Here is a 27,843-nt window from a genome sequence, read left to right as displayed (position 1 = left end):
TGGAAGTGAGACAATTAGCTAGCTATAAAACAGGTTTAATCCACCATTTTCTACATAAGGAAATGCCTGTTCCAAGTCAGGAATATGACAGTTGTTTTCCATCGTTTTATGTGTTTGAGCTTTTGATTTTGCCATTTGATAAGGGACTTTCCGTTTTAAATTGTTCTTGGAGTTCGGTATTTTTGTTATTTTACTTTTTTCTATACTAGTACTTGAAGTGCCAACCGATACTATAAATGGCTGGCAAATATTATGCAAATATCAATTCTATAAGTCACAGTATTAAACTATTTTGAAAGTCCAACTTTGTAAGATTAGAAACAAGATTTGTTTGGATAAATAAAAGCAGCTTTATTTAAAGCTAATATCATTAATTACAGTTATTGATCAATATAAATAAGTTGCTATGTATGTTAAATAACTTGCAGAGTGTACAAAATACCTCAAAAGCAAATACTGCTAAACTGTCAAAATCAGCTGTTTACTCCAGGCTCTAATTTGAAACTGACTATATTTTCAGCCTTTACATTACTCATCTCGGCCGACAGTCCCAGCCTCTACCTGTTATATTGCTATGATTGCTGAAAACGTTTGTAAGACCACGTCAATCAATACACGCTAAAAATAGTATGTGTGTACAAAAATGTGAAGGTAAACCAAAATGAGTAGGATTTTGGATAATTCTAACCTTATAAAAGGATAAATATGGAGTAAATAGGTTGCATAAATAACATCTGAATAAGGTAATTATATAGTAACTATGAAAGATCATTCCGCATAACAAGCAAGTGTTCAAAAGTGAAAATAAGTATGACCTAGTTTCGCGGAAAATATACGCCAGGAAATACGAATGAAATGAATGACTGAAGGCTATTACTAAAAGAATGCTTTCAATAATCGTGGACACAACACTGCTCCTCGTAATGAAAAAAGATTTCTGTCCCCAGAATTGCCATAAATTAAAATGAATTCTCAAAATTTCAACATATAGAAGCATACATGTATATTTCCTTTCTCTATTGGTACTGTTCACGTATACCTAACAACAAAATTATTTTCATTTACCTGTGTTTAAAGTTATTGCAAATGGCTGATATTTTTGTTCGAGCATATTGTTTTTCTTTAATTGTTTAACATTTCTTACCGATATAACATGTTACTTTTATTATTCTTCCCTTAGTTTATTTATTTTGTATTTACATTGTGTCATAGGTCAAATTTATTTGTTCAGTGTATGTTCAATGGTGTTAGTATGTCCTTTGATTGAGTTAAGCTATTTCAGTTGATATTTTATAGTGTGTCTTTCTATGTTGTGATGTTACACTATTGTTTCAGAAAAAGGGTGAAGGTTTGGTACCATTAAAACGTTTAAACCCGCTGCATTTGTTTGCACCTGTCTTAAGTCAGGAATCTGATGTTCAGTAGTTGTCGTTTGTTGATGTGGTTCATAAGTGTTTCTCGTTTCTCGTTTTTTATATAGATTAGACCGTTGGTTTTCCCGTTTGAATGGTTTTACACTAGTAATTTTTTGGGGCCCTTTATAGCTTACTGTTCGGTGTGAGCCAAGGCTCCGTGTTGAAGACCGTACTGTGACCTATAATGGTTTACTTTTATAAATTGTGACTTGGATGGAGAGTTGTCTCATTGGTACTCATACCACATCTTCTTATATCTATTTAACAGCAAAACATTAATTATCACAAAAATTAAGTCTCATTCATTAAAAAGTTCAATATGAATTATAAATTCTTTCTACTTCTTTGAGTCGACAACACACACGGAACTTCTAATCTTCTTCGCGGATTTGGGCAGAGTCTCTCTTTCACATGTGGTTACTCTATTTTGGAGTCTTCTTACTTGATCTTTAAGTTCAGATTTCATTTTTTCCAATCTTTCAATGAAATTACCAAATACGAAGGCACTCAAATGTATGTTTATCTTCTAATTCTCTTAGTTTTTTTTCATGTGTTGATTTCATTTCTGCCAATTCATTTTCAAATTCCAAAATTTGGGTCAACATTTATATCTACATGTACAATTTCAATATGCTCTTTTTGTATAATTATTTGTTCATTTATTGGTTCAATTTCTGAAATGTCCTCGCCAACAATCACCACATCAGGATTTAAACTTTTGATGCAAACATGTTCTTTATTAACATGTGTTTTTTTAATATCTTTTAAATGTCTTTGCCATTTACCATGTGAAATAGTTTTAAAATTGCATGTGTTATATTAAGGTATATAGGATTTTTTTTTTTCAGAGACAAGTATCTGTGTTAGAGAAGAGTAAAATTAATCAATACTTAATACTTTTGAAAAATTAACAAGTATAAAATATTATTTTTAAACGGGAATAAACAAGTACATGTATAGAATATTTATGTTTACACTTAACATAAAATTTATTCTAATTGATTGAGTTTTTTTTTACCCCAGTCTAGTATTTCACCTGTATACAGCTTTAATTTATCTATATGCACAACTTCAATTCTAGATCTGAAACAGATTTCATAAACCACTGTGCTCAAAACCTTTGAAATAAAATAGGGACCAAGCCAAAAGGATTTAAATTTTTGTTTTATAGTTTTGTCAAATTTGTATACAAGATCCCCTCTTTTTTACATAGATAATTGTTCAATCTAATGTCATGGTCTTCTGAAGTCCTTCAGCATTAGCCTTGGGATGGTTCTTCACAATTTTTTTTCTTTCTGTTTCCTACATGTAAATCAAGTATACAATTCTTTACTGTGTCTGTCAGGGGTTCCTTGAAATGATCTGGTATGGCAGAAATATCGGCCATATTTCTGCACCTATCAAATTTCACCTCTAAGGAGTTTTCTGATTTAGTCTTCCTATTTCTTGTATTCAAATGTGCAATCATAATTTTTCGATTATCCCCAACCACTTGTTGCATGGAATGTCTGGTTTCTATGAAATCAATATTACCACTCCCACCAGACAAAATAATAGATCTAAGAAGATGAAGTATGAGTGCCAATGAGACAACTCTCCATCCAAGTCACAATTTATAGAATTAAACCATTATAGATCAAAGTACGGCCTTCAACACGGAGCCTTGGCTCACATCGAACAGCAAGCTATAAAGGGCCCCAAAACATTACTAGTGTAAAACCATTCAAACGGGAAAACCAACGGTCTAATCTATATGAGAAACGAGAAACACTTATGAACCACATCAACAAACGACAGCTACTGAACATCAGATTCCTGAATTGTCTGGAACGGTTACATTTTCAGTTAATACTCTTGCTATCTGGTCATCCACCTTTCTCTTGGTGAAACATTCTACCCGCTTGCCGTCTACCTGTATTCTCTTCTTAGAGTTTATTTTAATGTCTAGTTCATCTACAATTTCACACCCAAGAAGAATACTATCACTTATAGGGGCAACATACATTTCCCAAGAAAATTCATGGTTCCCAAGCTTAACATTCATGGTACTTATTCCATGGGTCTCAATGTTTTCCCTGCTTTAGCTACTACTAAATTTCTGGTCGCTTTCTTTGATATTGATAAAATTGAGAATGGAAATGGGGAATATGTCAAACAGACAACAACCCTACCAAAGAGCAGATAACAGGTCTCTTTTCCTCGGGAATCCCAAAATACAGACTGCTATTAAGAACCGTCACTTCAGCTCCTGTATCCAAAACAGCTTCGGTCACCTGCCCATTAACACTTATGGGCACTTTTATAGTTGCTGGCCTTACTCTGTCTTTTTGGATATCACAACTCGATTGCTCTCTGCTGTCAACATTTTCCTTTTTCACCATAGGATTCAGTACGGAGGCGTGTTTTTTTGTTCTTCGGTAGTGAGCCAAAAGAGGTCCATTTCTGTTCTTGCATTGGGAAGATATCCTGGCTTTCTTCTACCTCTTCCTTTTAAATAGGTAGTTTAGACGGCAGGACACATAACAAACATGGCGTCGCTTAGTCTAAATGACATTAATAAATCTATGAATGCAGATATAATAAAATGTGAACTGTGTGATAAATGTTTTTATGGTATGGCAGCCTTAGTAGGACAGCCCTGTAGGGACAATAAGCTGGATAAATATAAGAACTATACGGAAAATAACAGTAAGGGGACGACTATTTGATATTCTGGCCTGGGGAGGGGGAGGGGGCAGGAGAATTTTTTGCGGATTTATTATTCATTTTAATCTGCCGCTAATCATGCCTATTTGTTCAGCTCTTACCAGGCCTCAATATTCATATTTAAAATCCTCCTTAAAAGTCGGATATAATATAAAAATAAGGAGATGTGGTATGATTGCCAATGAGGCAGCTATCCACCGGGGTTTAAATGAAGTGGATGTAAGCAATTATAGGCAAGCGTACGTCCTTCAACAATGACAAAAACCCGTACCGTATAGTCGTCTATAAAAGACCCCGACATGAAAATTGAGAAACAATTGAAACGAAAAAAAATAACTGCCTAATTATAAATACACAAAACAATTTACAAAATATCAAATATAAGTCGACCTCTGAACTACAGGCTCCTGACTTGTGACAGACACATAAAGAATATGGCAGAGTAAAACATGTTTGTGAGTTCTCAACCATCCCCTTAACTGGGACAGTGGTGTAACAGTACAACATAAGAATAAACTGTAAAAATCAGTTGCAATTAGATTAACTCAAAAGATCGGTACGAGACACTTAAAAAAAAAACTAACATTATGTCATTAGACACAAAGTACCGAAATAAGAGTATTTACAGTTACTGAAAGTTTGTTCAAAGCTTATTACAACTATCACTGAAATAAATCTTGTTCTCCCAGACAATAGTATCAATCTACACAACCAACGGATTCAGTCATAAACAGTCTTGAGAAACGCCATGACCTCGTATACCTTGTATACATGCATATGCAAATATGGAAATAATAGTTTGGAACAGTAGATTTTCGTCAAGGATCTCCAGAGAAAAAAGATTTTGAGAACTCTGCGATATCTTTGCTTTATACAAAAGTAATCCTGTTTGGTTACTTTAAAAAAAATGATAGACAAGATGTCCTTTTCGATCATATACCAGACATGCAAACATTGACAAATTCTTGTACATTTTAAGATAATTCCTGAGAAGCAAATGGTCGGGCTTTAAGCCGGATTTGTTTAGCAAAATGGAGTAATGAAAGCATAAAGAAAAAATGTCACGAACACAGCGATTTCTTCCAACCCATTTTCTGTGTTTTTACACTTATTGTATATGATTACATTAATGCCAAAACAGACCACACTATTACAGTCATGTCTACCGAATCGGAACTGACGTATCTTAATTTTCTAATAAATTATCGTGTAAACTTCATTTATGTCATCCAACATAAAAATTCTGCTGTATTCGACAGCAAATTGAATTTTTGTTTTAATTGCTTCTTCTACAGAAGAGGTCCAGATTCGTTTTTTTTTTTGTACTCTTAACCAGAAGACATTCTGGAGATGTACAGAAGAGACCAATAAAACACGCCCCAGCAGTTGAGGTCCTGACGTCAACTCAGACATTACCTCAACACTCTCTGTTTCTCTCACAGGAGTCAAAGGACTTAAATCCTTTTGAAGAGGCTCTTTGTTTCCCCTCTGTATCTCTGATTCATCAAAATGTAGATGAAAATTAAAATCTGCTGACTCAGCTTCATCATCTTCACTTCTTATGTCTAAAACTGACAAATGAAAATCTGCCGACTCAGCATTTACATTACTCATCTCTAAGGCTGACACTTGGCCGACAGTCCCAGCCTCTACGTTAATTTGTAAGACCACGTCAATCAATACACGCTAAAAAAAAGTACGTGTGTACACAAATGTGAAAGAAACCAAAATGGCCTTCTAGTTGACGAATAGGATTTTGGGTAATTCTAACCTTATAAAAGGATAAATATGGATTAAATAGAATGCATTGATAACATCTGAATAAGGTAATTACATTGTAACTATGAAAGATCATTCCGCATAACAAGCAAGTGTTCAAAAGTGAAAATAAGTATGACCTAGTTTCGTGGAAAATATACGCCAGGAAATACGAATGAAATGAATGACTGAAGGCTGTTACTAAAAGTATACTGTAAAAAATCGTGGCACAAAAGTAGTTTATTTACTTCGCGCATAGAAAAACATAGAGTGTCACCTTTAAAATCTAAGAAATACATGTTATAAAACATGGCAATACTTAATTATTGATAACTGAGCTGATGACACCCTCGGTATACTTAGTCAATGAAGCGCCTTCAAACAAAAAAATAGGTGCATTCATTAAAAAAGGTCTTCGTTCATAAAAAAAAAAAAACGAATAGTCATATCTGAGACTTACATTAAAAATATCAAGAAATCCAGTTGGAGTTATGTTGCATCTCTAGAACTTTTAAACATCGATTCATCTATATATGTGAAAGCTAATTTTAGCCGGATATTACTTAATTAAGCAACACATAGGATGCCACAGGTAGAGCCAACATTTGCTTACCTTTCCGGACCAAGTTGTGTTTTAAAGGGTGTCGCTCTTGTTTCAGTTTTAAGTGATGTTCTTTTTTCTACGAGTCACAGTGTTAAACTGTTTTGAAAGTCCAACTTTGTAAAATTAAAAACAAGATTTGTTTAGATGAATAAAAGCAGCTTTATTAAAATCTAATATCATTAATTACAGCTATTTATTTATAGAAATAAGTTGCTATGTATGTTAAAAAACTTGAAGTGTGTGCAAAATACCTCAAAAGCAAATACTGCTAAACTGTCAAAATCAGCTGTTTACTCCAGGCTCTACTTTGAAATTGACTATATTTTCTGAAAACGTACGTGTGTACACAAATGTGAAAGTAAACCAATATGGCCTTCTAGTTGATGAGTATGATTTTGGATAATTCTAACCTTATAAAAGGATAAATATATGGATTACTAGTAAATAGGATGCATTTATAACATCTGAATAGGGTAATTATATTGTAACTATGAAAGATCATTCTGCATAACAAGCAAGTGTTCAAACGTGAAAATAAGGGAGCTACCATTTGATTTTTAGAGAAGGGGGGGGGGGGGGGGGGGGGGGGCTAGGATGAAAAATTTTGTCCTGTTTTTTTTTTAGTCGTAATCTCTGTCCTGCCTTTTTATTTTTCACTCTATTCGGTCCTGCCTTTTTTTTACTAGTTTATCCTGACTTTCTTTACGTAAATTGTCATCCTGTCTTTTTTTTGCCAAGTTGCTCATCCTGCCTTTTTTTACTCAGAACTGCTGTCCTGCCTATTTTTTAAAAATTTCATCCTAGCCTTTTTTGATAGGCTTTGTATATAGTATTGTAAATACCTTTTTATGTTACACCTCAGCACTATTGTGCCGATGGCCACAAATAAAAAATTTTTTGATTCCTTACTGGTGAAAGTGTGACGGAAGAAGTAGGTATTTCACAGAATCTCACGCGTTCTAGCGTGTGTGCACTTTATCAATAGTATGCTCCTGACCAAATCGGATGTCGGTAGTTTCTGAGAAAACTGTCGCAAATATATTAGCTGGACAAACGTACGGACGGACAAGATGATTGCAATAAAATCCTACTTTAAGAGTGGGGAATAATTTAAGCAACTTTGGTCCAATAAAAATGAAAAAAAAAAAAAAAAACAGATGATGCCGAATGTTTTTTTAATACAAAAGGAGATGCGGGAATATATTATAACTTGTCGTGGAAATGAATAGTAAAAATCTTTTGGACGTCTTGGAATTGAGGAACATTTTATTTTGGAACTCATGGTTCAGGTTTTATGTCGAAATAACGATATTGACTTCATTACTGACGAAAATCTCGTTTCAGAAGTTTTTATAATATATATGCCTAAGAACGTCACCCAGAAAGGTTGAGGGAATTTTATTATAAAGGCAAAGAATAATGAAGAAAAACATCACAGAAATTCCTTACATTCCCATGATTATGAGCGGCACACTTTTGTGAAACGTTTCTGCTTATTTAATTCCTAGAACATATATAATAATAATAATAACGATATGTCTGCTTTTGTTTTTGTGTCTTTTCCTTTTTTCATGTAGAAATAAAGTTCATCTCAGTTTCTTAAGCGAATCAAATTTAGTTCATGATTATAATTGATAAGATTAACAAATAACATTTTAAAAGATACTTTTAAATGGTAAATTCATTGATTTTTGATAATTTATTCATCGTCCAACAGAAATTTGAGATGAAAAGTTATCTACAAAGCTATAAATCAATAGTATTTGTGCGTAAACATAAATGGTATTCAAAGGTGTTTCGTGTATACTCAGGAAGGGTATACAAATTGACAAATTAGTCTAGGATATACATGTGATACTTGACTTTGGATAGTAAGTAGCTATTAACCAAATTTTTATAAGTTTATAATGGAAAGTTATGATTAAGTATTTTCGTCATTAGAGCTGTGTTACCCTTTCCAGTATAAAAAAAAGAAACTCACTTAAGACAGCAGGTTTTTAATTTGGTACGTCAGACGCGCGTTTCGTCTACTAAAGACTCATCTGTGGCGCTCGATTCAAAGCAGCAGAAAGGACAAATCAAATACGAAATTTAAGAGCATTATAAAAAACCGAACATTCTGAAAAGTTGTGTCAAATGCGGCTAATGAATCAATGCCTTGAGGTAGTAAATCTTTGATGTTTCGAATAATTATAATTTAACATTTTATAAATAGTCATTTTACAGAAAATGAACATACCAATGATAGTCAAAAAGTGCTGGCTTCTAATAACACAGTATGCGTTATACCTGTATTACTTGAGAAGCATTTCCAGAAAATATTTTGGTATATATGGTCACGCATTAGTACAGCATGTAGGAGTGAGACAGACTTTTTACATGAGAAATTCTATTTACTGTTAAAATGTGCAGGGTTTGTTTTTATACGCCCGTTTACGGGACGTATTATGGATTACCGTTGTCCGTCCGTCCGTCCGTCTGTCCATCTGTCCGTCCGTCGTCAACATGTCGGACATAATCTCAAAAACGCTTTAAATAATATGCATGAAACTTTGATGAATTGTTTATATCTATTGACGTGAGCTCCCTTTCGTTTTTTATAAATTTCAGATTTACCGTTTCTGAGTTTTGGGGTTTTATTCATTAAAAAAGGGGGGATTTTCCAGTTTTCCGACAATAACTCAAGAATGCTTTCACCAACTTGCAAGAAATTTGGTGAATTGTTTATATCTTTTGACATGAGCTCCCTTTCGATTTTTATAAATTTTAGATTTTACGTTTATGAGTTACAGGGTTTTATTCATAAAATAGGGGGATTTTCCAGTTTTCGGACAATAACTAAAAAATGCTTTCAGCAGTTCTCATGAAACTTTGGTGAAATGTTTATATCTGTTGATGTAAGCTCCCTTTGGAATTTTATAAATTTTAGAATTTACATTTCTGAGTTATGGGGTTTTATTCATTAAAAAAAGGGGGATTTTCCAGTTTTTGGACAATAACTCAAAAATGCTTTAAGCAGTTCGCATGAAACTTTGGTGAATTATTTATAGCTATTGATGTAATCTCCCTATTGATTTTCATAAATTTCAAATATGACATTGAGAAGAAATTGAACTTTATTTGTTTATAGTCTGACAACAGATCTACTAAGTATAGCTGCACAACAGCACAGTGTATTGCACAACAGCAAGAAATCTTTAATTGAATATAAATTCAGTTCATATAACCAATTTCAAGTTCTTTGACTACATTTATTCAGAAACCTATAATATGTCAAATATTTAATTACAATCCAAATTCAGACCTGTATCAAGCTTGAATATTGTGTCCATTTTTGCCCCAACTGTTCAGGGTTGGATCTCTGCGGGCGTATCCAGCTGCGTTCAGCGAAGCAGTTTAAAATTTCATAAGCTGGGATTCAACCATACACTTAAAGTGGTGTGATATCAGTTGACAATAAAATAAAACAGTGGAAATTTCATTTCTAAAATATTTACCAAAGTTCAATGGGAGAAAGGTAAAAATGGCAGGTTTATTTCTTTTGTTACATTAATAAAACATGTTATGACTGTTATGTTTACAGTACTTTGGTTTGATTATTAATCCTTCATCATCAGCGTACGTGATATCGGACAGCTAAGAAAACCAAGTTAACCCATTACATAATGCTTGATTTTAAAAACTTACATACAAATTTAAGACTGACATACGTACCCAGTGTATATGTTACGGGCATTTTCTAAATTTAGACATTTTGTAAAATGACTGAATTTTCAGGCAATTTATAAAATGCCTAACCTTGACAGGCATTATATAAAATGACTAAAATTACCTAGTCATTTTGTAAAATGACTGAAATTTTGAAACAAAATTCAACAAATTGCCTGTTCAGTTTCAGGTAATTAGTAGAAAAAGTATATCATTGAGATGCATATGACAAAAAGTGGACAAAAACACAACATCTTGCAAAGAAAATAACTAATGATTCGGTAGAATTAGTTTATTCTTCAAAAACCACCTGGGAAAGTTTGCATATGTCATATGATATGTTCTTTTTAGTGAAACAACGTTAAGTATATACTCCGTCTGTATTTCAGATAGTAAATTTATGATTATTTTGTTAAAATGGCAGATTGACAAATTGTTCTTTCAAAAACAGTGAAGTGAAACATGAAGCAGAGAAAAGAAGTTTGTTTTTAATTGACTGATTGCTGTTTGTTTGCTTTCAGTAGAAAATATTTCATGCATTTTTAAGACGAGAACAATTTGGTAATAATTCATATGGGTTATTTCTGCAGTGGATTAATCTGGATGAAGGACTGGAATTCCGACTGCCACTTGAAATGAAGGTATTTTGGATAGGGACAGAAAATTCTACCTGCAAAACGGTCAAAGAGTTCTTAACGTGCAGTAAGTGTTGCACTTTACTTACATGCGGCAATATATTTAATGTCCCCATTCAGAAAGAATGAAAATTTATACACCCACATCCAAACAAATTCCCCACTATAGCATGGGTTTCGCCATACAAGGCCGTGTTTGGTTGTGATGCAAAGATATGAGTATCTTCATCTTCACTGCCTCAAGGAAATTCCTGGGTCTTTGTAATCTGATGAATTAATGAGACAGTAGCTAACTGTGGTTATAATCTCGAAAATCGTCCAAGAAAAGACAAATACTGGTGCATTGACAGGATAAGCGTCTCCTGTTATAGATGCATCACCCGTCATGGGCAGACCTGCTTCAGTCCGTTAAAAGCTATAAGCCAAAAGATACTTTGAATCTTTAGGGAAAATTTAAAAAGAAGATATTCATGTTTGTGCTTATTGCGAAACCCAATATTGTCGAACGTTAAATGTTTTATTAGAAAAGGTAATGAAAGAGCTAAATGTGTCATGATCCAGGTTTCTCGAAATGTGATCGGAGTGTTAACAATGTATTTGCAAAAAATCAGGACAAATATTGTGCAACAGTTCTGTCAACCAAACATTTTAAGAAATACAAAATAATTGTCGAGTTCTGTGTTTGTGTCAATTTGGAATAATTCAATAAAACGTATTTTTGATTATTAAAACTCTTAAATTGCAAGCTTTAACTTTCAGTAATTATCATAAATAAAACAGCTCTGTTGTTCAAAGCTTTCAATTGTTTTTTAACATTTCATTCTATAAGATAATTTCAGGCATTTTTTAAAATGCCTTTCAATTTTTCTAGGCATTTTGTAAAATGCCTAGAAAAAATAGTCATTATGTAAAATGCCTGAATCTTGCCAAAAATTTTAAGGCATTTTACAAAATTTTACAGAATTATAGGCCTGGTTGGTATGTTTTGTGTAAGTCCAGTTTTCACCATGAATAATTAGGTATTGCGTTACAAAATCGTGTCTTACTATCCGTTTACCTTTTAAAATATTTGCGTTTTGTTTATAAAATTTCATATTCAGTCGCGTATAAGAGTCTGAATAAATACCTGCACCAATAGTTGAAACTTGTTGATGTCTTAAGGTTTAATATGAGACATCTACCAATCTGCTCATGAAAATACCTTAAGGCCATCATGATTGATGGTGTTATTACACTCCTCCCTCCTAAAATACTTATGTTTACTTGAAGGCCAATGAACAACACTAAATATAAGCAGTTATAAAAAACGAAAGACAATTACACAATGTGCATTTCATATATAGAATATACTAAATCACTTATTGTTATATATAGAACCCCTGTTACAGACACGAATGTTATGTTGAAGATTTGTTTCTATATAGTTTTTTTTTCGAATAAATATTTGAGTATGTTAGAGTTTGGGTCGAAATAGCGTTTTAAACTGAATTACAAAATTGCCACGTAAATGCGCATCCGTTTGCTTTCATTTATAATTTCTCATGGCGAAGTCCAGATGCTTTATAATAAACACTATATTTAAATAAGAAGATTTGGTATGAGTGCCAATGAGACAACTATCCATCCAAGTCACAATGTGTAGATAAGCATATTTTTATGCTTAGCATCGTAATTGTATGTTCTAAACAATTTGCATTTATTTAAGGATCATAAAATAATTCCGAAAACATGAGTGGAATTGATCCAAACAAGATAAAAGATGCACAGAAGCTAGGTGAAATGAATTCGAGAGGACTTAACACAAAAGAAACAGAGAAACGAGGTGTTCTTGCTGAGCAAGGTGAATCAGGTACTAAAATTTTCAAAATCATGTTGATAAGGTAAAAGTTGATATGCAGATAAATGCTCGGTAGGACGACCAAAATGAGAAAAAGTTAAAATATGAGTGATTATCCCTTAAATGAAGAATTGTGTCAAAGTTTCAAACATTCATTTAATATCACTTGTAGCAGTTTGTTAATGTTATCTTTAGATAAACTCAATTTTAAGGGTTACCTAAGGCAACAAACTACTTCAGAACTGAGGAAGAACGACTGAAATCAGCACTTCACCTTCAGAGAATGAATAACCGATACGAAGTGTTTTGTATCAACTTACGAAAGACATGATTATAGGTCTAAAGACACAAGAATTGTCATCTGACATTTAGTTAATTTATTCTGTCCTTTTCCGTATCGCGACGTTAAATTACATGGTGTGGATTTGCATGACATGTGATACTTGCATAGCACGAGACGATTACCTTGTCCATACTACCGACGTTATTTCTTCGGAGTTCATGTTTTTCCCGCAGTTTTATCTCTTGGTTATGTATATTCAAAATGTATTGATAATTTTTGAATCTCGGTGATTAAGACAACATCTAAAACAAGTAATTGGGATTCAAAAGAGGGCTGATAACTTAATGAAAACCAAATGGTGGAAATTATGTGATCAAAGTGACACGATAAAAAATATTTTTCAAAAGCATCCGTTAATTTATTTGTTTGATCTGATGTCAAACAAACTTTTTATCATATTAGAATAAGTGAAATATTATACAAATGTTTTTCTTTATCAGCTCCTTGAAAACAATTTAAACAGTAAGGTTTTCCCCTCTACCCCCGAGCATAGATGACATTAGCCAGATCTAGCACAGCATTGCAGAACATTGCACTAGCTGAAACCAAAATGTACAGGTGCATTTGCTAATGTATGCTTCTTTAAATTTTTTACATGTCTACAGGATTAGAAAAAGTCTTTCTTTTCGAATAATTAGATTGCCGTCTTCACAATTTTTTTACTTCTGTATTACTTCATTTTCAGTTTGTAATGATTCATTATTAAATGTATTTTCACAAGAACAAGATATAAGCCACCAACCCTCTGCTGAAAATAATACAGAAGTACCAACAGGTGAATTCGCAGAAGGAAAGGTATGATCATCTCATTGTGTGCATTTAAGATAAATATGTTCTCTTTGTCGTCCATACATTCATAAAGTCTTTTTTTATTAAAAGGACAAACATGTGAAAAGTCAAACTAAATATAGACGAAACAGAAATTTAATAAAGCTGATTAGATGTTAAAACTATTTGTATTAAAAAGACATAATACGAGGATCTATGATTTTCTAAATATGTTTGATGCCAGTAGATAAGTAAACTGTCATGCTGTTTTGTTGTATTCGCATGTCATCATTTGTCATTTAAAAAGAATGTCAATAAGCATTTTATTTGCCCATTTTACAGGAAAGCACATGCAAAACATATGCTTTATACATATTTGATTGAACGTGTATATCTTCAACACCCTTTCTGTCTGACATATATCTGCATGTGAAGCCATATGTACTTTTACATATTTAAAGTATTTTCAAGCCCCGCTTTCGCGAAACATGTGCAACTTTATGGCACTTAACGAATGTCTAACTGTTTTTAACAACAATATTCATTGTTTTTTTTATTAACCAACAAATATTCCAAAGGATCCGTCCGAAGCCTGTCATCAAAAATTTTAAATCAACGAGCTCAACCGGTAATAGACCAGTATGGCAATACATGTACATACAGCGTGATAACTAGTATTCACTTAATAAACACGACCTATGGATTAACCATGTATCGGTTAATTTTCTAAATGGCTTGTGATCCTTACTGATCAATTTAGAATGGCGGAAATGAATAATTTATGTTTGGCGAAAATGAAAATTTTATTAACTTTTTGAATTAGAGTAAGAGCAATACTACACTCTGTAATCCTATGACAGGCATGGCATACCATAAACAATTGGTGAAATAATTAAATTGACATGATTCCATTAGACTTAGTGACAAATCCTAAATCTACCTTGTTAGAACTCTTGTAGGGTGTGCATATGATTCAATGCAATAAGGTAGTTTGCCGATTGTAAAGTCAAACCGTTTGACCGTTTAACGATATCTATAATATTTATTTTCCTTTCAATTGCAATTTTTATATAATTTCTTTTAAAAGCCTGTAGTGTTACTAACAATAAAGCTTACAGTTAAAATTTTCATTCAGCTAGAATACATATTCTTAGTAATTTTCAAAACAGTGAATGCATTTCTACCTGATTATATAATTTCGTAATATAAAATAAGGAGATATGGTTTGATTGCCAATGAGACAAAGAGACAACAGAGATCAAATGACGTAGATTAAAAGAACTATAGGTCACCTTATGAGCTTCAACAATGAGCAAAACCCGTATCGTATAGTCAGCTTTAAAGGCCCAGACATAACACGTTCTAAATATTTCAAACGGCCTAATATATAGAAAACAATTAACGAAAACAGATATAACAGACCGCAACCATCGAAAACCACTGAATTACAGGCTTCTGAATCGGGAAAGGCACATGTATTATGTGTCGAGGTTTAACATGTTTATGAACGCTCAACTCTCTCTTAACCTTGAACAGTACTGAAGTGTAACAGCACAATATAAGAAAAAACTGTTAAAATCAGTTGAAAATCGCTTGATTCATCAGATCGGCGCGAAACACAAAAACAAAAACAAAAACAAAAAACATAAAGGTAAAAGACACAAAGTATCAATCTAAGAGTACTCGTAGCCACTGAAAACTATTTTGAAACCAATAACAACTTATTATTAAATCGTTTTCTCCCAGACTTGAGAATCAATCGGTACAGATCCAACGAATTTAGTTTTAAAACGTGATAATCAGTCTGAGAAAAGAATGACCTTGTGTAATGGAAAAATATAAGTAAATAATACGACAAGATGTAGAAGCATTAGTGTTAATAAATGTATAGCAAAAAAAAAAATCGTTTATGTTTTAATTTATCAAAAATAAAATCAATGTTAGTACCGATATACACAATATTCAAAGATCTTACTACGGTGTTGAAATTGTATCCTGTAAGAACAAGTTTTCTTCAAATGATCAATAAGTTTACATGGATCGGAATTAACTTTACGTAATTTTTCAGTGATCCTCCTTAATTAGTTACATTCGCTTACACAAAATTACAAGGTTGATTAGACTGCTACAGCACCTGATGAGGATGAACGACCTTGGTCGACAATTTTGACCTAAATTGAGATCCGAAACACTTGATTGGAAAGAAACTGACACATAGTCAATCAAAATATTATGGCAAAATAGAAAAAAATATTTAATATCTATGCCATATAATTAAAAACATGGCACGCTTTATCGAAATAATTGTAAAATTTTGCTTGGATTGGTAATGGACACGTCTTTTATTAGTGTAAACAATATTTTATTATGAATTATACAATTACAATATATATTGACATTCATAAAAGGATTCATAAACAAGCAACAATTAAGTGCTTATGTCAATCGTCTTTTATTAAAGTGCTCCTCCTAAATTAGTTACATTCGCTTACACAAAATTACATGATGAGGATGAACGGCCTTAGTCGACAATTTTGACCTAAATTGAGATCCGAAACACTTGGGAAAGAAACTGACACATCGTCAATCAAAATATTATAGCAAAATGAGAAAATCATATTTAATATCTATGACATATAATTAAAAACATGGCACGCTTTATCGAAATATTTGTAAAATTGTGCTTGGATTTGTAATGGACACGTCTTTTATTAAAACAACATTAACGTAAAAATTAGTATGTGATATCTCGTTTAATTAGAATCCTTTAGGTACAGCCAACCTTCAAAACCAAATCTCTGTTTCTATGAAAGAATTTAGTAAAAATGTTTAGTAATTTACGGTAACGAAATTCCTCACTTAATGATATACCAGTCATTTATAGATTACGATCTTTGAAACCTAAAACGTCACTACAGACACGGGCAAAGCGAACGAATTGTGAAAAAAACATCATCGTAAAAAAAAAAAGGAAAATTAACAAAAGGGAACGAAAATTCGTCTCTTTTGTCTTTATATTTTGTTTTGATTTTCCTGTGAGAAACTGAAATGTCCAGATCTAGAAAGGATAATTATTGCTTGAAATATAAGATTTATCTAAAGAAAGTTGCCTTGGGGAAATTCCCGCGGTATTATTAGAGAATTATTGATTATCTAAATCAAAACTATCATCAAGGTAACGGTAGGTATTATTAGATTAATCAATTAAATTGAATTAAGACGGATCTTTAAAGCATGTCACATAGGGAATTATTAGTTTATATGGCTATAAAGGCAGGAGTTTTTAACAGTAGGAATAGTTAAACTTTATTTCTGGATGATTAAAGGGAGAGATGTTTGCAGTTTATCTAGTTAAGAATGTATTATCACTGTGTATCATCGCCACCGGAATTGGGTACTAACGAAGCGGAGAGAAAGGAGAAAAAAGTAAACAAGCTAAGAAATCCTTTAATTTTAACCATTTCTACCTTGTTGATGAGGTTACCGCTTATGAAACGATTTTCTGATAGATGGTGCTTTAATTCTTTATGCCAACAAGTAGCAAGCATAGACAAAATTTTGTGTTACTTCAAAACTGTGCACTTGGTACCAGAAAATTTCGAGGTAATCGCCCTCCGACGTCCCGCTGGCCAGATATTCAACTGTTTTTCATTCTTTTTCCAGATAAATTTTTAGATTATGATAGTGTGACATCATATTCACTGAAATTTGCTATCAAAAAGATGTTTTTTTCTAAAGAATATTGTTAAAAAACAATCAAGCCTAGTATACGGTAACTTGCTCATGTTTACAGATTTACAGTACGGCAACTTGTTTTCCAACTGTATGGCAACTTGCTAGTTATAAAAAAATATATATGCCGTCCTTTTCAAGAAATAGCGCTATAAGTTCAAATGCCTAATGATGCATTATATTTCTTATATATCCGAGTTTACACCGGTCATTCAGATATGAGATGCAATGTAATGTAGTCAATTTTGATACATTGAACATCAGTTTATCTTTTCTCCCAGTCATAAAATTATGATATTAAAAAAAGATTAAATAAACAAAGCGTTTTACTATTTGAATACGATACATACGACAGCGGATACATGTTCTGACTTTCTTTTACACTTTTGCTGTGTCTTTAAAAAATTGACATACTACTCGTATGATTAAATCACAGCTGTCATTAGCAAAGCAAATTCAAATGATATTTTACATATACATTTTATGTAAACTAGACTATTTGAACTCTATTAACCTTGTAAGAAAATCTTTTTATACACACTTAAGAATGACTCGCCTTACACTTTGATTATCCCATGTATCATCGTAATGTTTACTTGGGGAAAATGTCTTCCCCATGTGCTCTCTTTAGATAGATATTCAGTTTGCAACACAAGGACCAGGTCCCTAAATATAGTTTTAGATTTATAACACAGTTTACATAAATTACTAATTAAATATCTTTTTCTTAAAAAAAAAAACAGTTTGTTTTTATGTTTTGCTGTTCACTGTCCCATGTGAGGGGAGATTTGAGCGCTCACAAGCACGTTAAATCGCGCCACATTCTATATATGCCTGTCCCTAGTCAGGAGCCTTTACTTTAGTAGTTGTTGTAGGTTGCTGTGTGTCATATTTGTTTTTCGTTTATCGTTTTGTCATAAATTAGACCATTATTATTTTCGTTTGTCAAGTCGGGGCCTTTTATAGCTGACTATACTGTATGCGATTTTCTCATTGTTGCTATAATTGCTTAAATCCGCTTAATTTGGACTCTGTTGGATATTCGTCTCATTGACAATCATACCACATCTTCTTATTTCATAAGTATTATTGACTTATTTTTAAAGGCATCTACAACCAGTATATATATATGCTAGTTTAAAGAACATTTCTAATAAAACAAAAATTCTTCTTAAGTAGAAAAAAGGTACATACTCGCAACTTGTACTGTTTGAAATTTTTGAAAATAACATGCTATAAAACATCATTTTGAGAAAGTATTGATATCACAGAATGCTTTACAAGAGATGCAAAGCCGGCCGCGGCTACGGGATAGACTATTTATATAAAGCCTTATAATAGAGAAGACAGAAGACCTGAATACGCATATCTTGTATACAGAACAATAGTAATGATATTTTAAGATTAATATATTGCATACTTTTATACACTAGAGCTAGAAGTTATAATGTACCTTTTAAGTTAAAGAAATATAGTCACATAAAATCTGATAATGGCAGGTGAAAATCAGTTTAGATCCTGATGGTGTATTTTTGTGAATTTTTTTTAAAAATCCACGAATTAGTTGTTGTTGTTGTTGTTGTTGTTGTGTTGTTGTTGTTGTTGTTGTTTTAACACCACTTTTAAGCGCCACTTTTGGACTATTTCGTGGCGGTCAGTTTTTCATGGTGAAGGAAGCCGGAGTGCCCGGAGAAAACAACCGACCTTCGATAGGAAAACTGACAGTCCTAGTCAATTAAGATTGGAGTCGAGTGCACCCGCGCGAGCGGGGTTCGAACTCGCAACCTCAGTGTTGACTGGTTAGTGATTACAGTAGTAGACCACTTAGCCACCGAGCCCCCCACCCCCCCCACCCCCGAGTTAGTAAAGATTGATTTGATATGGCGTTAATTTAGACATCTGCCCTTCGATACAGTTTGGTTAAAATACTAAAATCGATAAATTCTTATCGTGAAAGAAAGTCGAGTACAGAAGTTATAATGTGTCTTTTAAGTTAAAGAAATATAGTCACATAAAATCTGATAATGGCAGGTGAAAATCAGTTTAGATCCTGATGGTGTATTCTTGTGATTTTTTTTTTTAAATCCACGAATTAGTAAAGATTGATTTGATATGGCGTTAATTTGGATATCTGCACTTCGATACAGTTTGGTTAAAATACTGAAATCGATAAATTCTTATCGTGAAAGAAAAAAATGTAAATATGATGTCACACTATCATAATCTAAAACTTTGTCTGGAAAAAGAATGAAAAACAGTTGAATATCTGGCCAGCAGGACGTCAGAGAGCGATTGACTTCGAAATTTTCTGGCACCAAGTGCACGGTTTTGGAGTAAACATAAAATCTTGTCTTTTTTTGCTACTTGTTGGCATAAAAAAATAAAGCACTATCAACCAGAAAATCGTTTCATAAACGGGAACCTCATCAACATAGTAGAAATGGTTTGAATTAAAGGATTTCTTACCTTGTTTATTTTTTTTTCTCCCTTTTCTCCGCTTCGTTGGTACCCAATTTCCGGTGGCGATGATACACAGTGATAATGCATTAACTTGAAAATCTACTTTGTATGACTTCTAATTTGGATTTCTCCTTTCAGAGTGAAAAAAGCTTATTAGAAGAACTCATTACATCTGAAACCGAGAAAGGTGCAACTGCAGAGAAAACTGAAGAACATAAACCTAATGAAGTAGATACAGAAAATATAGAGGCTAATAATATTAAAGAACAGGCGTCTGGATCAGAATTGCTAACAGTAGATAAAACTTTATGTGATGATGGTAAGTGACTAGCAAAATTTACTTTTTAAGTACCGTATGAAGTTTTAAAAATCAAGAATAAAGCAAATATTCATTGTGGGGATATAAAAAAAAAAACCACGTAGAAACGATATCAGGCTTATAATTTGGTACGCTAGACGCGCGTTTCATATTCCGTAGGTTCATTAGTGGCCATCGAATTAAAACAGATAAAATTTGTCCATCGCTTGGATGATCGAGTACTTTAGTGCACATTTCATACTCGGATGCTCGATTTATTATGTTTTTCCTTTCTACTCAGCTATATGTACGCCTGATGTATATCGTCTAATTTTTCTCTTAATGGTTTCATGAAAATTGTTAAACGTGAACATGCCTCAATTACTCCCTCCTTTGTGAATCTCCAGACTAATCAAAAATGCTTGACGAGTTTGATTTGAACAAGACTAAGACAGTTCATATTCTGACAAGATTCTTCGTCAGTGGTGGTGTCATATAACCACCGCGACTACCACTTATTGCAAGGCCTCTGTTTGCAGTACCCTTGACATCCGTTCCGCCCGAAATAATTTTCTCATCTGTTGGACTCTTTGTAATCACTGGAGAAGACGTTACTAAGTTGTAAAACTTGTGTTTGATCCATTTGTCATTTTGAACAATAAAATATGTTTAAACTAATCACCTATCTACGTGTTAAACATATAAATAGGAGACTCAATATTCTTCCTGAATAAGAACAAAAATAAATCTCCTGTGATTAAAATTGAGAATGGAAACGGGGAATGTGTCAAAGAGACAAGCCAACCAAAGAGCAGAAAACAGCCCATGGCCACCAATGGGTCTTCAACACAACGAGAAAATCCCGCACCCGTAGGCGGGCTTCAGCTCGCCCTTAAACAAAAATGTGTACTAGTTCAGCGAAAATGGACGTCACACTAAACTCCGTAACATATAAATGAACCAAAATTAAAAAAAACCATACAAGACTAACAAAGGCCAGAGGCTCCTGACTTGGGACATGCGCAAAAATGCTGCGGGGTTAAACATGTTTTGTGAGATCTCAACCCTCCCCTATACCGGTACCTCTAGCCAATGTAGAATAATCAAACACACAGTAATACGCACAGTAAAACTCAGTTGAAAAGAAGTCCGAGTCCAATGTCAGAATAGGTAACAGAAGAAACTAATCAAAATGACAATAATACATAAATTAACAAAGGACTACTAGCAGTTACTGACATGCCAGCTCCAGACCTCAATTAAACTGATTGAAAGATTATGTCTTCATCAGATGAAAATCAAGCACAATTCCTCCGGTTAGGGGTTTAGTATCATACCATCATAAAATATACGAGAAGAACATAACCCGTTTCATGCCAACAACTGGTTTTAGAATAAATGTATTTGTTTCCGATGCAAAGACCCTATGAGTGAATCAATATTAATTCCAAAAAAATGCCATCTTTAATGACCTGACAACAGTATCGTAACTATATCCTTTCTGAATAAGTCTGTTTAAAGGTTTGGTTAGCTTTTGAGGTGACTGACGACATTTTTGTACTTAGTATAGAATATTACCATAAAAGATACCTTAACGTATAAGATATCTGCAAGTTGATTTATATTTACGAATGATTTCCTTGTACCGATGATAAAATTTAGTAAATGTTTTGACAAGTTTGTGATATCGAAAACCCTGGTGAAATAATTTTTCAGTAAAACAGACATTTCTTTTGTTAAAATCAAAAAGATGTTGCATACACGAGTGAATCGAACAAGTTGAGATATATAAACACCATAAGATGGTGACAAGGGAACGTCACCATCTAAAAATGGATAATTAAAAATAGGAAATGAAAAATCATCTCTTTTATCGTAAATTTTGGTATTAAGCTTCCCTTTAAAGATATAGTTATCAAGATCCAGGAAAGGAAAGGACAGTGTTCATTGTTAGTATTAAGTCAGTTCAGCAGGATAAATATCTGTATTGTACATACTGAAGTCGTCATTAATGAGAGCCAATTATCATCAAAATATCTAAAAGTGTTATTAAATTTTTGTATCAGATGTTGTTTCGATGGGTCTTTCATGATTTTAGTTATAAACTGTAACTCGCAACAATACAGAAACAGGTCTGCAATAAGTGGTGCACAGTTAGTCCCCATTGGAATTCCGATAACTTGACGATGAATGGAATCTTCATAGCGAACACAAATTTTATCTAGTAAAAATTCAAGTGCAGTTGTCGTATCAAAGAAGGTCCAATTGACATAGTTCTGTTGTTTGTTGTTACTAAAAAATGGCCTAAAAGAGTTTGAACATATATATTCGCATTCGGACTTTTTAAATGCCCATTTAAGTAGGTGTGTGCTTTTTTTCTAAACGAGATTATGAGGCAAAGTGGTATATAAGGTAGAAAAATCAAAACTTTGAAGATTCGAAATCACCAATATGAGCATGCAATTTATCAAGTACTTCCAACGAATTTTTGACACTCCAAAAATAATTAATTCCACTATTTTTAATGCCTTATTTGAACAATTTACTACCAGGTTTTTGATTGTACCAAATGTACTAGTAAGTAGAATAGACAGTTTAGTAGTGAAACAATGGATGGAAGACGAAATAAATCTTTATTTGTAATGTGTTTTGTGCAGCTTTGGAAGCCAGTACATAGTTGAAACTTTGATTGTATTCGGTTCTTCTTGTAAAGAGGTAGCTAAAAGTGTATGTTTGTTTCAGATGTCATTTTCCGAAAATGGAGTCAGTTGGAATGTTGGTGAATTCGTGATTTCCTTTTACAGAACCTCAATGTAAAATTTACGTCGAACAATAATGATAATATTGGCAGCCTTATCAGCCGGGATAAAAACAAATTCCTTGGCGAGTTCTTTAAGGTTCTTTTTGATACGAGAAATAGGGCTATTAGGTTGTTGTTAGGAGTAACATATTCTTTAAAATGTTTAATACGAATACCAACTATGTTCATTACTGAATTAAAAAAAGAATCTGAAGATTTCTTGTCAGCTTTTTCTCGTCTTATCCATTTCGTGCAGTAAGAACGGAGTGAGTCGTGGATGATGTTACAACACTCATTCCAATTAATAATTTCCAATATATTATCATTGAGACCGAGAGGATAGACTGTCTGTAGTTTTTTTTTATCCAATTTAATTCAATTATTTCCGTGATCGTACAAATTTTGAATGAGATTCCCAAGGCTGCTTATTTACCACTTCTAAAGGTTGAACTGTTAAATATTTAATAGGATGATTGTGCTTCTTAAGGTGTTGATAACTGATAGTTTTAAATCTATGGGGTCTTCTAAAACGATAAGAGTGTTCTTGCGTACGTTTAGATAAATAGCGTCCGGTTTCAACTACGTACTGAATACCGCATCCCGGTTTGTTTCATGTGAGTAAATTGATAATACTATTAGTTTTTCAATTTGTATCAGTTTCAAAATTTAAGGAAAATGTGAGACCATTAAACTTGGACCTTACCGTATTGTTGGTAGAAAGACGGGGATATGTAAGTCATTTTTTGGCATGACACTTATCGATAGAAAGGGTAACCACGATTTTTATTATCAAAAATGTTAGCGTTTGTAGTATGTTAATAAACGATTTTGAAGATTGAGACGTGTAGATACCCTTTGAACGAGTTTGGTATTTAGTATTTTTCCATTTCTGAGTTTAATTTTGTAATCCGTATTTACAATTGAAAGGAGCAAAGACAGGCGTCCAGAATATGAACCAGCACACAGAAATTTGCCTCTTTCGGCTGATCATTAGATACTTTTGGTGTGCGATCGGTGTTTGTACAACGATTAACTTTTGTAAATACCTTTGATTGTTAGTATAATAAATAAACTCATCATAGATACCAGGCTTCAAATTTTGCACGCCAGACGCGCGTTCCGTCTACAAAAGACTCATCAGTGACGCTCGAATTAAAAAATTAAAAGGCCAATTCAAGTACGAAGTTGAAGAGCATTCAGGACCAAATTCCGAAAAGTTTTGCTAAATACAGCTAAGGTAGTCTATTCCGGCGTAAGAAAATCCTTTTTTCAAAATCTTATTTGTGTTACTCAATGTTAAGTAATCAAATGATCTAGGGACAATAAAAGTGGCAACTCAATAACAAGAAAAGTTTACACTTTAAACTTTAATTACCGATAGTATACGAGTATTTGAACAGAATATTGGAGTGTTCATTCCACCAAAAATTTACATCCCTAATATTGAATATCAAAAATATATAAAATTTCAATTGAAAATAAAGTTTTTAAAAAGTTAGAAATACTGTCTGTCATTATCGAGAAACAACCTCCAACCTACCTAAAATTCCGGTCATTAAACCATGATAGTTTTAATAGAAAAGAATTGAAGAACAACACTGAAATGAAAATAAGTTTTTCAGTTGAGATCAGGCATTATCACAAGATTAAAGACTTTAAATTCAGGACCAGAACCATCTTTTTAGTCGAATCAATTGATTTTTTTCTTTCACTTCGCCAACAGTTGTGTTCTACCTGCACGTTGTACATAGCATTTAAACATTATTTAGTGTTATAAACCTCTCGCTCAAAATTCAATTTCCATCTTCCCGTGGTGAGCAGGTGGAAGTCTCTGTCTGGTGAACAAAAGGAGTATATAACACAAGAACATAAGTATTAAGGATCTAGTTACTCTTCCGGGACACATGAGATCGGCCTCTGCTTTTTTTTTGTTAAGCTCATGTTGCTAAGTCTATAGTATTCTTATAATAATAATAATAATAATAATAATAATAATAATAATAATAATAATAATAATGACTTTATTTAAAGAGGGTGATTCAATAAGCATTCACTAATCTACCTTGAGGCCCTCACAAAAAACATACAGAACAAATATTACAGATATTACAATTTTTGAACATATAATTAAATTTTCATGCTAGATGATTGTCTGTAGTACAAGAAAAACAAAATAATACATTATACACAAACATTAAAAAGACATGCTAGAGTTAGAGAGTTGTTACATATCATTTATAGTTAAAAAATCTACACATTTTCTTTTAAAAGTACCAAGATTTTCACATAGTTTTATTTCATTTGGTAGTTTCTATGTTTTGTTTTGTGGACAGTTTTTTGTCTTTTTGTCGTGTTAAGTTTTTTTTTGGTTATGGCGTTGTCAGTTTGTTTTTGACTTATGAATTTTAATATCCCTTTGGTATCTGTCGCCTCTCTAATAATATTTTAATTAAAGCATAGATATTTTACCAGTAATTTACCTGAACATAGATCGTAACTTAATTTTTTATGTCCAAAACCAAACATTTAACCATTATTATGACGTCAGCCTTTATATGATATATCACTAAAAGTTTATATTTTGCGCAGCCAAATTATCAATGAGTGTTTGGTTTTTCAAGGCGGAATTTAAAGTTCCAATTGAAAGAACTCTACAGAGAACAATAGCCATTGTATTTATTCAATGAGACATTACACATATGAAAAATTAAATGGCAAGGTAATTCTTACTGATTCCAGGGAAAGGTTTTTCCTTCGCAAAAATCTAAAAAATAAACATGATAAGGAAACCTCTTCAAATGTCAAATAAACTGTGATACCAAATACCCGTCATAAAACTATCAATTTAAAATACATTTCTAATGGAAAATACGATTGTTTTATTGTAGTCATTACTTGTGTTGAACTGTGCCAATCATGTCTTAGGGATGACGAAGAAGAGGCTGCTGACCTGTGGTGTAATGACTGTAGTGAAGCTGTTTGTCGAAGTTGCGGTAAAGCTCACAGACGATTCGCAGTTGCTCATGATGTGATATCGATTAAAGATGCTACCGCTTGTAGAAAACATTTACCCAAAAGCTGTTCTAAACATGAGATTAAAAAGATTATTCTGTTTTGCGTAGGACATGATAAATTAATTTGTCATGAATGTTTGTCAGAGAGTCATAGAAGTTGCGATAAGATATTGGAGATAGAAAAGGCTGCTGACGGCATAAAAAACAGTGCTGCAATTACTGACTTAAAAGAAAGAATGAGAAATTTTGCTAGTATTCTTGAAAAGACACAAACCGAAAATAAGCAGACAATATCTAAAGTCAGCAAAGAAAAAGAGAGCGCGTACGACCATATACAAGAATTATTCCAGTGCTTTAAAAATCACTTATTAACAATTCAAAATAATCTCAACAAAAACTACGAAAAAATAGTTAAACAAAATGAAGAAAATAGTGAACAGCTAAAATACTTAAGACAAAATCTGCAAGAAAACATAGACTGGATGTGTATGTTAGAACGTAGTTCTTCTGAAAGAAATATATTCCATGCAGTAAAACACCTTGATGCCATACAAATAGTAAGTGAGAAGCAAATCGTTGAAATTAAAAAAGACATGACAACGTACCCGTTGGATGTTTTACCCTCTGAAAGTATGAGAAATATAGATAAACTTTTCGAAGAATTGATGGGGAAATCAAAACGCCTTAGTTTGCCTAAACAAACCGCCATTTTAGCTTCAGATTGCTTAAAATCACAAATAAAAGTCGAAAGAGAGATCCCGCCTCAAATGGAAAAACTATATAGGCCTCCACCGTATCAGGACCTCATAGCAGGCGATAACTCAACATTTGGAGCGTTGTGTTTCACTGAAGACGGTCGTATCATTGTTGAGGAATTAAAAGATTTTCCCCGTGAAAAACGGTATTGATTAAAACAAACAATCCACTGTCTTCGAATATTTGATTTGCAAACTAGGCAGTCTAAACAGATTACTCTTTCAGAAAAATACGATAAGTTCAACGTGCGCATAGGCTCCAATTGCATGTATAACGCAACGCTTGCCCTACTGGCGTCAAACAGTGAAAAGACAGGGATCATGGTTATTGACATAAATCTTCAAAGACATTGCAGGACGATTTACCTGCAGAGTTCTGAGCGTATCGGTAATATCGAACATATAAAATGGGTGTCGTCTAAAAAAGGGAAAGTATTGCTTTTTGCAGAGACTAATAAGGGTTTGTGGTTAATGTTTATTGATTTTAATGGTGCGATTTTATCAGCATTTAGTCTTTCAAACTCAGTTGTTGATGTTGATTATGATGGTTCAAAAAGATTTTTTCACACAGACCAGAAAGTCAATGACATTTTTGTCATTTCAATAGACAAAAACATTACATCGAAGTGTTATTCAAGTCTTGATTTGAGAGAAGGATGTAGCATATTGCATACAGTCGACGATGAGTTACTACTTCTCGAAACACGCTCAAATACAATTTATAAACTAAACCTTAAATATCACAGTCGGTCGATTTTGATCAACCAAAATATTACAAATCCAACGCATTTTAATATATGCCATAAGTTAAAAACAATTGCAGTAACTATGGACGTGGAATGCGTGTAAGGATTTTTCCCTTGTGATACTTCTGCAATCTTGACGACTAATTTGCCTTTGAAATGTAGGCATGGAAAAACAAAATTTTCACAATTGTTTGTAAAGTTGCTAAAAGTGTATATATAAAAAGGAAATTGTAATAAAATATGTAAATAGGCATGTAAAAATCA

At 32.8% G+C, this 27,843-nt stretch overlaps 1 protein-coding gene across 10 annotated transcripts; it reads left to right on the top strand.

Moving 5' to 3' along the window:
• Positions 1-377: 377 nt before the first annotated feature.
• LOC127738599 (uncharacterized) lies at positions 378-27,843 on the top strand. Of its 10 annotated transcripts, none has more exons than XM_052249920.1 (6): positions 378-743; positions 10,782-10,893; positions 12,532-12,675; positions 13,692-13,801; positions 20,105-20,285; positions 25,953-27,843. In XM_052249920.1, exons 3-6 carry the CDS (start codon positions 12,555-12,557, stop codon positions 26,984-26,986), a joined length of 1,446 nt encoding a protein of 481 aa, XP_052105880.1. In that variant the 5' UTR covers positions 378-743; positions 10,782-10,893; positions 12,532-12,554; the 3' UTR covers positions 26,987-27,843. The 10 variants fall into 10 exon arrangements, with proteins under 10 accessions (XP_052105880.1, XP_052105885.1, XP_052105881.1 ...); XM_052249921.1 differs by lacking the exon at positions 378-743 and adding an exon at positions 5,771-5,947; XM_052249927.1 differs by lacking the exon at positions 378-743 and adding an exon at positions 6,667-6,956 and having other exon boundaries at positions 10,782-10,832.

Source organism: Mytilus californianus, unplaced genomic scaffold (assembly GCF_021869535.1).
Source record: "Mytilus californianus isolate M0D057914Y unplaced genomic scaffold, xbMytCali1.0.p SCAF_4, whole genome shotgun sequence".
NCBI lineage: Eukaryota > Metazoa > Mollusca > Bivalvia > Mytilida > Mytilidae > Mytilus > Mytilus californianus.
The sequence above is the reverse complement of the archived record's forward strand: the minus strand, read 5'-3'. Positions and strand labels throughout refer to the sequence as shown.